Raw genomic sequence first — 14036 nt, 5'->3', positions numbered from 1 at the left:
TAGGATACACCAGGCAAAGACAAATCATAATGACTATCATCATCTCCCTTCTGCATCATACTCGACAAACACATTATGTTGCCCACTAACAAACATTTGAGAAATGTGAGCTGAGATATATTTGTTTGTGACATCTATGGACATAAGCTTTTTTCAATAGGTATGTTTACATAATGGATATTTTTTAATGGAAGATTTTCCAGTATGCTGCAAAGAAGTGGTGATGATAACCTCACAGAGAAAGGCAACAAATGCTTTTTAACAAGGCAGTTTTATGTTACTTGCATATGAGAACTTATTTATCTTCAGTGCATGCACACTGGCAGGCCTGTTTTTAATCCACCAGCACACACACCATCTGAGGCAGCGAGAACTGCTAAAGGGTGACTTAAAAACTTAGGCAGAAATACATGGCTTCACCAATGCAACTCTGAAACTGTATCTCTGACCTGTCAGGCCCACTTATTTAAGGTTCTTTTTAAGGGGCACGCAATGAAGCTACTAAGTAGTAAATTTAAAACAAATTGGAGAAAATATTTCTTCACTCAATGAGTAATTAAAATATGGTAAAACAGTTAGCTTAATGGGGTTTAAACGCTGTAATTCGTTGCCATAAAATGTGGTAAAGCAGTTAGCTTAGTGGGGTTTAAAAAAGGTTTGGACAAGTTCCTAAACGTCCATAAACCATTATTAAGATGGACTTGGGAAAATCCTCTGCTTATTTCTGGGATGAGCAGTATAAAATCTGCTTTACTGTTTTGGAATCTTGCCAGGTACTTGTAACCTGGATTGCCACTGATGGAAACAAGATACTTGGGTTTGATTGACCTTTGATCTGTCCCAGTATGATGCTTCTTATGTTCTTATGATGCACATTTTAATATATCTATGACATTTCTATAGTTTTATTCCAGTAAAATAATGTTACCAGTGGCGAAGTTTAGTCTTACCTGTTAATTTTCATTTCCATGATTTCTGCTAGGCCAATCCAAATCAGTGGATTATGTCCCCTACCAGCAGATGGAGGCAGAGAAGACATTTTCCAGTGACATCACTTGTATAAGTAGTGTGCGGACTGGAACATGTTAGTATGCCCACACCAATGCAAAAAATATGACCACCAGGAAAACCATTCAAAGAAGAGCCTCTGCAGGGAAGCAATCATAACAAACAATCCAATAGCCGAGACACAGAAATGAACAGAGCGGATCTACATGCTAGCTGCAGCACAGATCCCTGACCCTGCTGTCTTCCTGGAAGGGAAACTGGACAGGTCTAGCAGGAATCAAGGAAAGGAAATTAACATGAAAGACCGAATTTCACCTTATTTTTTATCCTGCTAGCCAGTCTAGACCAGTGGTATGTATCAGAGTTTTATCCCTCAGGGCAGGAAAAAGACAAGGTCTTCTCCAGTACAGCCTAACAAGGAACAGCTACCCTTGGTCCAAACATCAATCCTGAAATTTCTTACAAAGGAATGGAGAGACAACCAGGTCACCATTTTGCACATACCTTATGGAGATACAGCCTAGGTCTCTGTCCAGGTCACCTGAGCACTGAAACTCACTGGAACCAGTGTACAGGCCATTATATAAACCGCCTCTACAGCGACTTTAATCCAGTGTGCTAGGGAAGACTTGGAGGCTGCCCTCCCTTTATGAGGTCCATGAAATAGCACAATGATTAGACTTCCTGAAAGCATTTGTGACTTCCAGGAACCTCCTCGGTTCTTTATACACATTCAGTTTATTAAGCACTCAAGCAGAATTGGAGGCCTTTGAAAGCGCTGGCAGCAAAACCATCCAATTTACATGAAAGGAAAAGACCACTTTTAGTAAGTATGAAGGATGGAACTGTATGAACGGTGACAATTAGTGAAGGATAAATGTGTGTCTCTATGTGAAAAGGGTCCACAGTTTGGAAATCTGCCATGCAGAACAAACAACATCAGAAACACCACCTTCAAAAACAGATGCTTTCCTCCCCCACCTCCAGAAAAAAATAGACCAAACCTGGCTGTGTCGCTAGGGAAATTCCACCAACCTGACCCCTAAAATAGGACAAGGCTGCCATTTGAACCTTCAGAGAGTTGAAGGCCAACCCCTAATTGAGCCTTCCTTGGAGGAAGGACAAGATGAAAAACAAGTCTGCCTACCAGGGGTAAAAAGACCTCTGAGAAAGCCAAGCCTCAAAGGCAGTCAACATCAGGACATATGCAAGAGGTAGAATATTTGTGCATCTTCAATAATGTTGCTACAACTGCCATCAGATAGCCCTTGCACCTCTCAAGGGCCAGGTGTAATCCAGAAGGGATCCAGATCTTCCATCGTGTCCGCACCCTGCCCTCTTGACAGCAACAGTGGATGACCCAACAACAGATGACTCAGGTCCATGTACCAAAGATTGAGAGGCAAATCCAGAGCCACCAGAATGACCAAAAATGGGTCAGACAATCTTCCAAACTACACAGCTAAACAGGGGACAAAGGAGAAAAAAGTATACAGAGGCTCTTGCCAGAAACAAGTGCATCTACCCCCACAGAGCCCACTCCATGTCTGTGATCAAAGAAGAATAGGCACTTAGAATTCTCTAGAGTGGCCATCAAATCAAACCTCAGGAGCCCCAATGGTTCACCAGAACTTGGAAGGGTGAGGCACTCAACTCCCACTCTTCTGGGTCCAACGACCTGCGGCTGAGATAGTCTGCCTGAAAACTGTCCACTCCCGCAATGTGAACCACCAAGACTGTGATAAAGTTGAAGCTCCACCCAACTGTAAAGCCGATGGATCTCTTGAGCAACTGCACACTTCTTGTTCCTCCTTCCTTGCCAATGTAAGCTGCCACAGTCACAATGTCAGACATCACTCATAGCATCTTCCCCTGGAGCAATGGAAGAAGCTTTCAGCTATCCATAGCTCTCACTTCCAACTGATTGATGCCCCACGGTGCCTCTATCATCGACTATTTGCCCTGTACGGATCAGGCCGGGGAATGGGTCCACCGGCCCCTGGGGTTTACATCAATTATGACCACTATCCAGGGTGTGATGCAGCATCCCACCATGCCAGCTGCTTCCTGAGGCACAGTGAGAGTGGAAGGCAGACCTCGAAGTCTTGGGCTAGGGACTCCACTGGGCCAATAAATCTCTCTGGAGTGATCTCTTAAGGTCATAGCCATTGATCCTAGGAGCCGGAAGTAATCTGAAGCTCTTGGGCCCGATTCTCAGCCAGCAGCTTGAGCATCCACTCGTAGATAAAAAAAGACCATGCTCTGCCTGGTGTCAGACAGACACCAAGGTACTACAGTTCCTGTGACAGAACCAGGTGGCTTTTCAGAAAGTTTACCACCCAGCCCAGCTGCTTCAAAAGCTGAACCACCCTAGAAGTAACCATTCTGGAATCTTGCTTCGAGTTGGCCTGCATCAACCAGTTGTCCAAAAATGGGTAGACCCAAATTCTTATCCTGGGGAAGGCAGCAACCCCCACCACCCCCTTGGAGAATGGTCGAGGGCACGGTGGCAAACCCGAACAGAAGAGCCCTGAACTGGAAGAGCTTGCTCAACACACAAAAACGAAGGAAACATTTGTGGGCATCCCTAACTGAAATAAGAACACATGTTTCTGTGAGATCCAGAGAAGTTAGGAACTCTCTGGGATGAACAGAGGCAATGACATATTGCGGTGTCTCTATCAGAAAGCGTGGGAGAGACAGATACTGACTCCCTACAGATCCAGAAAAGGCCCAAAGGAGCCTCCCTTCTTTGGGACCACAAAGTATATAATACAGCCCACCTGCCCTTGCTCCAGAAGCAGAACAGGCTCCATAGCTCCCAAGTTCAATAAATGTTGCAGGGTCCCTCTGACTGCTCAATGCTTGAGAGGGAGGTTGTAAGGGCATGCCATAAAGGCATCAGAAACCAGTTTTGCAAATTCTAGAACGCAGCCTTAGTGAACGACCCAAGGACCTCCAAGACCAACTAGTCTCGGGTAATCAGGGCCCACTCCTAGGAGGGGCCTGCTGATCCTCACTGGGGCCCCCCATACAGCCAACAGAGGGGACAGAAACACTCTGCCATCCCTAGCCTGCTGTACTCCCTGAACATGCTACCCCTTCAGACCCCTGGGTGCCGTGAAAGCCTACTGGAAAAGAAATATGGATCCAAATTTTTGGACTGACTCCTGCCCCCCAGGGTTCCGGGAAGGCTAGAGATCCAGTAGGTCTCCAGCCCCCCTAACTCCCTTCAACATTTCCAAAACAGTCCCTGGTGGCCCAGTGGGCGACACCCGGGGGTGTGGGCGACCAACCCCACATCCCTGGGTGTGTAGCCCCGCCCAGCACATCCCAGGATACACTGGGTAGGGCTGGGCGCCGCCATTTTGCAGCATCGAAGGAAGAGGAGGGAGGCAGGCTACCTCCCTCCTCCAACCCACAAGGTAGGGGGGTGGGGGGGTAGGCGGATTGATCACTGGACCACCAGGGACGGTTAGGGGGGGCTGGAGACCCACCGGATCTCCAGACCTCCCTGAACCTGGGGGGGGGGGGGGGGGGATTGTCAAGGGGACCGGAGGTCCACCAGACCTCCAGCCCCCCTGTTGCTAGGGGGGGGGGGTTGGTTGCCCACTGGGCCACCATGGACTGTTTGGGAAATGTTGAGGGGAGTTAGGGGGGCTGGAGACCCACCGGATCTCCAGCCCTCCCTGAACCTGCAAAGGCATGCTGGACAGCTAGCTCGGAGCTGGCGCAGGGTTTGCCGCAGCCAGCGATCCAATCTTTGGCGCACTGGTCGCTGATCATCGGGGATGAATATATGTTTAGCCCTGTTTTGCATGCATTTGCATGCTAGTTGCATTAAGAGCTCTCGAGCGCGTTGTTTCAAGTGCTCGGGGACTCTGATCATTGGGCGGTAGCAAACGCCGGTGCTAGTATGGCGCTAACAGCCTCTAGCGCCGGCGTTTGCTTTTGATCATCCCCGGTTACAGCTGCACAAATACTTGTACTGACAACTCCCCCTCCTCCCATTTCACTCAACAGATTCCCACCTGCCCTGGTGAAATTTCTAGCCCAAAAGTATTCTCTGAAGATTTCCGGGAACACTGAGACCTCACCAAAGCCTAAGGTCACATAATTCTCGTAAACAAAAATATTCACAGGGTATTTTCTCAAAAGTACTGAGATCTTGTAGTGTCTCACTTACCCAGGCCGCTAATCAGCCTCTGTCACAGAGCTAACAACTAAAAAGAATTAACAATGAATGTGTTAAAAAAAACAACAACAAAAACTACAGGAAAAACAAATTGGACTTTACATTATAAACTTGTTTCAGTGATCAGTTCTGAGATCTTGACAATCTCCAAGGTCCATTATCTGGGCTGTCTGTCAAACTGCAAACGGTAGACTCAGATCACAATTATATTCTCCTGTTAGACTCATTCCCGTCACCTCTCAGTTTTTTCCCAACTGAATCAGTGAATTCTCCAGTCAATTCTACTTCTTTCAAAGACCACCATCAACTGAATATGCCTTTTCCAGCTAGCAAGGGGTTACATTAATTAATTAATAGTATGCACAATATTAACCAATTTGAATACAATATCCCTGAATAAAGCTACTAGGTGATCTCACTGCTTTAGAACGAGGCGTTAACTTTCTTAAGTTCTGACAGCCAATGTCTGCAGAATGCAGGACTGCAATACTACCACCAGCTGGTTAGATTAGCATTTGTAATAGAGTTTTGGCAGAAAAAAATATTACATGTAAGACTCTTACTTAGCACTGGTTTCTCCTCTCCCATACAGTGGGTTAAAGAGAAGGCAGTTTGTGTAGAAAAAAATTTCAGCTTGTTCTAATCTGATTTGCAATGGCAGTTCTGAAAAGCACTGTATACTTCCTACTAACCAATCTGTGCAGAATGTCCTCTTCTAGCCATATTTTTGGACCTCACAGCTTCCTTAATGCGGTCAACTTCTTGTTGATATCGCTTGCGATCACGAGATGCATTTTCTTTGGCTTCTTTCAGTGCAGACTCCAAAGCTTTAACTCTCTCAGCCGTAGCCCTAAGTCTTTTCTCCAACTTTGGAAGCTCACATCGAAGATCTGCATTATCACGTACCAACTAAGAAGCAAAAATATCAATTTGAAATAAGAAAAAAAGGAAATACAATTTAGATTGTTAAAAAATAAAATAAGCATCTGTACCTGGCCTACCAATCAGTCCGCTGCTGACAGAACACCTCTACCTACCATTTGCTACAAACTGGGAAATAATGGCCAGTGACAGGCTGCATAGGATATTTATACAGTGATGTCACTAGTCTCATAATTCTCAGGGCCAGATGCACTAAACTTAAAGAGCCAGCAATGTGGTTTTTAAACCAGTTCTAGCCAGTCTAGTGAGCAAGTAGTAAAACAAGACATGCACAAAAAGGGCTCTCCGAGTCATTTTCCTGTCACGGTAGCAGTTAACGAAAATGGAATGCAAATGATCAACAGGTTATTATAATGAGCTAATTAGTATTATAATGCGCATGCAAGGCAGATGCACAGCCGTTTTCCAACGGGAGGTCTGCAACTCTCGTTGGGGCTGCATGGGACCCACGCAGAGGACACCCATCGCAAAACTTGGAAGGAAAATAAAAAACATCCAAGTGCTCATCAGGGACATCCTTTCAAGTGCTTAACACTTCGACGTCATTCACTCAAAAAAAAAAAAAAAAGGACGTCCCTGACGAGCACTTGGATGTTTTTCCCTTCAGATTTTGTGATGGGAATCCTTCTCTTGGACGTGTTTTTCTTATGTGCCTGAAATGACCACCACCGAGAATCGGGGACCTGGACGTGCGAGGACGCCCAAATCAAAACTATTTGGATATCCCTTGATTGGCTGAGAGAGACCTGGAGGGGCATAATCGAAAGGAACGTCCAAACAGTTTTGATTTGGACGTCCTCGCACATCCCGATTTTCTCCGGCTTGGTCATTTTGGGCATGTAAGAAAAACACTTCCAAGAGACGGACGCCCATCACAAAATCTAAAGGAAAAAACATCCAAAGTGCTCATCAGGGACATCCTTTTTTTTTTTGAGTGAAGGATGTGTATGAAGCCATCTTTGGCATGCGCAGAGCAGCCAGCATAACCCTTGGCTGCTTTGCGCATGCTCAGCTAGCCAACTGGCTTCCCCTCCTTAGGAAGGAAATCGCATGCAAATGAGATAACAGCAAGCAGTTCATTTGCATACAATTTCCTTCATGCATGCCCGTTTTTTACCGATTTGCTAAGGGATCGGTAAGGGAAGGGCTCTTTCCGTGGAGTTAGTGCATCCGGTTCTCAGTCTCCATCAATTGGTCTGGTGGTATGATAAGGAATATGAATTCTTCTTGGTCAATTTTACCTATTAAGAGAACTGTTAACCATGTAAGAAAATTATTCACGAAGGAGGATGGAGGAGATTAGTTGCGGGGGTAGGCGGGGATGGCACGGATAGCAGGAAAATAAAGGAAAGCAGACCGGTCCTTTACGATAGTAGACTTTATTCACTACATATGTGCAAGAGTTTTTATTACTTTTGGTGAAGCCTGAACCCAACACCAAGTGGCAATCATATGCCCCTGAAGCAGCACTTCTGGTAAAACATAGCCATATCGGGCATGTGTATGTAAACGCTTAGGACAATGTGTAGTGAATAAAGTCTATTATCTTATAGGACCGGTCTGCTCTTTTAATTTTCCAGGTTGGATACTGCAAACCATTTGCCTTGTTGTTTAATAGATCTTAGCTGTGTCAGGTGGGTATTGGTAGATTACAGTGGGGACAGGTGAGGATGGGTGAAATTTCTGTCCCTGTGCAACTCTACTATCCAGCAAACAAAAACAACAGGGACTGCTGAACATAACCCCTGTCATAATGTGAATCAGAACAATTTAACACAGATGGGAGCCAATTAAGAGTGTGGTGTTTTGATTGGTTGTTTTTGAAAGAGATTGATTACACAAGTTTAACATTTTCAGACTTCCACAGAAGATCAAGGAGATGTACAAAAACTTTCAAAGGGGTTAGTCTGGTGTAACAAAACAGGTAGGTAGCACTTTATAGACTAACCAATTACTTAAGGCATGAACTTTCAAGGGCACATCCAACAAAGATCTTCCATGGGTTTTTTAAAACTTAATTTTCTAAGAATTTCTGTAATTTATTTTTCATTTGGATGCTGCAAAATAGGATGTGTAAATACACACACAACACTATTTTAAAGCATTTTATTTCCAGACTAGAAGGCAAAAAAAAAATTGAAAAGGGATAGATTTTCTAAGTAATGGCAAAATATATTGTATTTATATGTTAAAAAAACACACTATATAGACTACCAACCATGCAATGGATAGTTAAAACTTTGGAGGCTGCCAAAAATGTACAAAAGATTTAAAGGGTCAGTACTGCATATACAAATTTTAAGAATATATTAAAATAGTTCCACACCACTATGGAAAACATTTAAATTACAAGAGAAAAGAAACCTAATTCTTCCAAAATTGTTCTGTAGCACGTGCCAAACGCAGCTCTGGGCCAAAATGCCTAGCTCCAAACCAATTAAAGATTTGTCTTACAGAATACACTTGTATCTAGTAGCACTATTGGATCTATCGGATGCGCATGACACCACTACTATGGCTCAATTTATCGACCAAAGGCAGTGCAATGAGACATGCTCCCACAAAGAAAAGCAGATCACTTCATATGTTGACAAACTGTTCTTTTAATGACAATTGTTGAGAGGAGCTCCCCACGCTTAGTTTGAGGGGTCTGTACTCAGGAATAACTAATGCAGCCATGGTACAAAAGGTACGTCAACTGCTAAGATGGGTTTGTGAGACCAGCACTATAATATCAGGTGCAGCTCAGTTAGGGGGAGGATACCGAAGAAAAAAGATTAAGGAGCTTTTATTCTATTGGAATTTGAGATACTACTATGGACATGTCATTCATAAATGGGTAAGGGTATAACACAGACAGCCACCACCTTGTGCCCCAACATCTGTTAGTATGCTCTAGCCATGACACTGAGAGCTGAATGAATGGCACAAATCTGTGCCATAACAGCTTGGGTTTCACCTCTGGAAGAAAGGCTTTGAATTTAAAAATGTCTAACACTACTTACAGAAATGAAATGAGATTAGCTGAATGTAGCCTGAACTTTTGAAAGTTGATAAGCCACCACTGGGATAGATTTCTTCTGGACAGTTCAGGCCTCTGACTGCACACTAGGAGACAGGCATCCAGACATGGGAATAGATGACGACCCTGGTTGTAAAAGTGGGCAGCTGCCACTATGAGATTGCTCTAGCTGAAAGTTGTTTGCATTTTATTCTTGACTGCTTGATTTTTATACATGATTTAACCACACCCCTGGTGCAGGCAGTCCCGAAACACGGCCACATCAGGCTTTGGTTGATGACTAAATAAATTTCTTCTGTTGCCATACTGGTATTTTCCTTGCCTTGATATTTTGGCATTTTCATGGTTTCTCCACACTAGGCTATTTTGACATCTAGAGTACACATGCAATCCCCTTTGATGAACAGAGGGAAAAGGGAGGAGATTCTGAACTTTTCCTTGAGAAGGAAATTGTTAAGAGCTCTAAAATCTAGTGTAAAGTGTAAGCCTCCTGTCTTTTTCTAAGTGAGAAAGTATCTGGAGTAGAAGTAACAACTTTTCTCCTGTGGTGGAACAAGTTCAATGGTCTTGGAACAAGGTGGATTGTCTTCTAAAATGATGAAAAGGACAGAGGGAGGTCAGGACTACGATAAAAGGCTGATTTGGCGAATAACCAATGAATATTAGGCATTTGGGATTATGGAGAAGACTGATATGCCAGCTATGACCTCCTAACATGCAGGAAGAAAAAACTGAATTCAACCACACACAGGCAGGGAAAGATAAGCAATCCGAAGGGACTGGAGACTTGGAACAATGTGAAAAAGAAAGCTGTTGGCTAAACTGAGAAGGAACTATTTGTTTAAGTTGAATATTTTCTCCATGCATTGGCTTTAGAGTAACAGGTCATTGACTTTGTTGCAGTTGCTCTTGGTAGTAAAAATATCATATGGTAACAATAACCATACTGATAGCACAGGAGATAGAAGGCTGAAACTACTGAAAGATACTGCAGGGAAAAACAATGATCTATAACAATTTCACGCAGTTCTTTTAGTTTTTGTTCTTTTCTTTAACTATGGGCTAGATGCTCAAAACTCCCACAAAACTTCCTAAAGCTCAGTGCTAATGGCATGCAAATTTTATGCGTGGTTAGAATTGAGCATTGAGAACTAAGATGGGGGGGCTGTACCCAGCACATGCGCGTAATACTTGTGGCAAAGGTTCTCCACTGGTCACTATGCATATGAAGAAAAGTTACCTCTAGCAACCATGGGATAGGACAGCTGCATGGGTCTCCCACAGATTTTGCCCACCTAAAAGGTATTGTGAAAACATCCCTGCTTTGCGGGGGTGGTAAGAGAATCTGGATAGTGTATTTATGTAGTCACATTTTTTTTTTTAAGCAGAATGTTGCTTCTCCCTTCTTTTTTTTTCTGCTTGTAAATTCTTGTAATGTGTTATTGTCTGCGCTGAAGAGCATATTAGTAATGTGGCTTCTTAAAATCAAACTAATTATGCTTGCTTGAAGGAGCCACAGCGGTGTGACTGTAGCTCCCTGGTGTCTTTCGGGAGTCCTGGAAGCGGCGGCGCATGAATGAGGCTGCAAATAGCTTACGGCCTCTTCAGACACTTAATGCCAGCTCCAATCTGGCGTTAGGTTCAGGATGCCCTTCATCAAACGTCGGAGGGTAAAGGAAACCAGCTACTTTAAATTGCATTAGCATGCAATTTGCAGTATCGTTGGGCGTTTTCGTTTAGTGTGCTACAGCACTCTGTGCATTTTGCGGTAGCAAATGCAGGCGCTAGTCTGACGCTATCTAATGACCTCTAGCACCCACATTTACTTCTGAGCATTGAGGCCTGAGTCTCCACCATCAGGGGCGTGTGCCAACTTGGGGTGGGTATCTTCACGAAAGGGAGTAGTTAACATTCTCACAAGGTGTCTGGTTGGAATTGCAGAGGTGGAGAGTTTTGACCAAAGGTTCAAAGGTGTCATAACCTATTCCAATGAGGTGAGTGCCACACTCATTGGCCTTTAGTATAACAGTGAGCAGAAAGAGGAAGCAATAGGCAGCATACATGCAGTGAACAAAGCTACTTGGAAGATTTTCTTTCTTAAATGATTTAATGAGAAGAAACATAGAACTGACAAATTCCAGCTGTGAAGGAGGAAAATAATTTTCCCCTTCCTGTTAACCTTTTTCCTGCCTGTTTACGCTTATGTATTCATGTTTTCTCTCGCCATTTTTAGGGCCTAATGTTGAACAATTGCTGGAACTTAATGAAGTGCTAGAAAGCTTGGTTTCCTAAGCCAGCATTTATTATTGGAAACTTTGTATGTGGAGTGAAGAAAAGTTGTTATTGTATAGTGAAGGAATGAGGCTCTGCATTGTTCAGAGGTTGAGGACAAAGCAAATATTCCCCTTTCTCCAATTTTCTTTGCATTCCTTACTTATATTTAGGTACATATTATTAGAAAGGTTTTATTCAATGCACACATTTTAACACAGCTCGACATAAAGTGAAGTATTGACTTCTGGCAACGTCATGAGGGTGAGTAGACTCTGATCGCATCTGCTCTTCTCCCTGCTCTGTTCATGCCCTGATACTTGTGACTTACCTGTTAAAACTCATGCCCTGTGCGTTTTCTTAGTCCTCCCTAGTCAGCAGTGTCTGTTGTTAGAGCTGCAGGTTCTTCTCATGGCCATCAGACCAGTGAGAAAAGATTGAGAGCGTACTAAACAGGGAGAGGTCAAGATGGCGGCAGCCCCATGTTCTCCCTGCCCGTCAGGTCAGTTCTGAATGGATGGCTGAGATCATTGTCGAAGTCTCAGTGGCTGTGGAAGCTGAAATCGATCACAAGCTGCAACAATTCTTTGATAAAATAAACTTAGCCCATGAGAGGCTTGATAGCAAGGGGCTGGAACTCAATGAGACTCAGTAACGGGTTAGTAATGTGGAGGACAATCGGCAAGTGTGGAGACTAAAGCGGGCTGTAGTGACAAACTCAGTAATGTTTACAAAAAGTGGACAACTTAGAAAACAGGGCCCATAGAAATAACCTCCAGCTACTGAGGTTGCCGGAGAGAATCCTCGATGGAGAGTTGATTGGCCTTCTAGAGGCTTGGTTCCCTCAATCTTTACAGCTGGGCACTCATCATGGACCTTTCAGGGTGGAGAGAGCTCATGGACTTGGCCCTAAGGGCCCGACCCAGAGTGGTGCTATTGAAGGTTTTTAAATTGTGCCCATAAGATCAACATTATGCAAGCCTTACTATCTGGAAAGTGAATGATACATACCTGTAGCAGGTGTTCTCCGAGGACAGCAGGCTGATTGTTCTCATGACTGGGTGACGTCCGCGGCAGCCCCCACCAACCGGAAGAAGCTTCGCGGGCGGTCCGCACGCGGGGCACGCCCACCGCGCATGCGCGGCCGTCCTCCCGCACGTGCGCGACCGTTCCCGCCAGTTGAATGACAAGCAAGAAACAACATGAAAACGCAACTCCAAAGGGGAGGAGGGAGGGTAGGTGAGAACAATCAGCCTGCTGTCCTCGGAGAACACCTGCTACAGGTATGTATCATTCACTTTCTCCGAGGACAAGCAGGCTGCTTGTTCTCACGACTGGGGTATCCCTAGCTCTCAGGCTCACTCAAAACAAGAACCCAGGTCAATTGAACCTCGCAATGGCGAGGGCATAACAGAAATTGACCTACAAAGAACAACTAACTGAGAGTGCAGCCTGACCAGAATAAATTCGGGTCCTGGAGGGTGGAGTTGGATTTACACCCCAAACAGATTCTGCAGCACCGACTGCCCGAACCGACTGTCGCGTCGGGTATCCTGCTGGAGGCAGTAATGTGATGTGAATGTGTGGACAGATGACCACGTCGCAGCCTTGCAAATCTCTTCAATAGTGGCTGACTTCAAGTGGGCCACTGACGCTGCCATGGCTCTAACACTATGAGCCGTGACATGACCCTCAAGAGCCAGCCCAGCCTGGGCGTAAGTGAAGGAAATGCAATCTGCTAGCCAATTGGAGATGGTGCGTTTCCCGACAGCGACCCCTAGCCTGTTAGGGTCGAAAGAAACAAACAATTGGGCGGACTGTCTGTGGGGCTGTGTCCGCTCCAAGTAGAAGGCCAATGCTCTCTTGCAGTCCAATGTGTGCAACTGACGTTCAGCAGGGCGGGTATGAGGGCTGGGGAAGAATGTTGGCAAGACAATTGACTGGTTAAGATGGAACTCCGACACCACCTTCGGCAAGAACTTAGGGTGGGTGCGGAGCACTACTCTGTTGTGATGAAATTTGGTATATGGAGCATGAGCTACCAGGGCTTGAAGCTCACTGACCCTACGAGCTGAAGTAACTGCCACCAAGAAAATGACCTTCCAGGTCAAATACTTCAGATGGCAGGTATTCAGTGGCTCAAAAGGAGGTTTCATCAGCTGGGTGAGGACGACGTTGAGATCCCATGACACTGTAGGAGGCTTGATAGGGGGCTTTGACAAAAGCAAGCCTCTCATGAATCGAACGACTAAAGGCTCTCCAGAGATGGCTTTACCTTCCACACGATAATGGTAAGCACTAATCGCACTAAGGTGATTCCTTACTGAGTTGGTCTTGAGGCCAGACTCTGATAAGTGCAGAAGGTATTCAAGCAGGTTCTGTGCAGGGCAAGAACGAGGTTCTAGGGCCTTGCTCTCAAACCAAACGACAAACCTCCTCCACTTGAAAAAGTAACTCTTTTTAGTTGAATCCTTCCTAGAGGCAAGCAAGACACGGGAGACACCCTCAGACAGACCCAACGCAGTGAAGTCTACGCCCTCAACATCCAGGCCGTGAGAGCCAGGGACTGAAGGTTGGGGTGCAGCAACGCTCCGTCGT

At 44.9% G+C, this 14036-nt stretch overlaps 1 protein-coding gene across 1 annotated transcript in view; it reads right to left on the bottom strand.

The window, feature by feature from the left end:
- The window catches only part of KIF5B (kinesin family member 5B), a 252723-nt gene that overhangs the window by 8573 nt on the left and 230114 nt on the right, over positions 1-14036 (bottom strand). The window contains 1 exon segment of the mRNA XM_030199142.1: positions 5896-6112. Within this exon segment, the coding sequence (XP_030055002.1) occupies positions 5896-6112 (217 nt within the window).

The sequence above is a fragment of the Microcaecilia unicolor genome, chromosome 1, assembly GCF_901765095.1.
Source record: "Microcaecilia unicolor chromosome 1, aMicUni1.1, whole genome shotgun sequence".
In the NCBI taxonomy this organism is placed as follows: Eukaryota; Metazoa; Chordata; class Amphibia; order Gymnophiona; family Siphonopidae; genus Microcaecilia; species Microcaecilia unicolor.
Note: the sequence above shows the minus strand (reverse complement) of the source record. Positions and strands in the feature narration are given on the sequence as shown.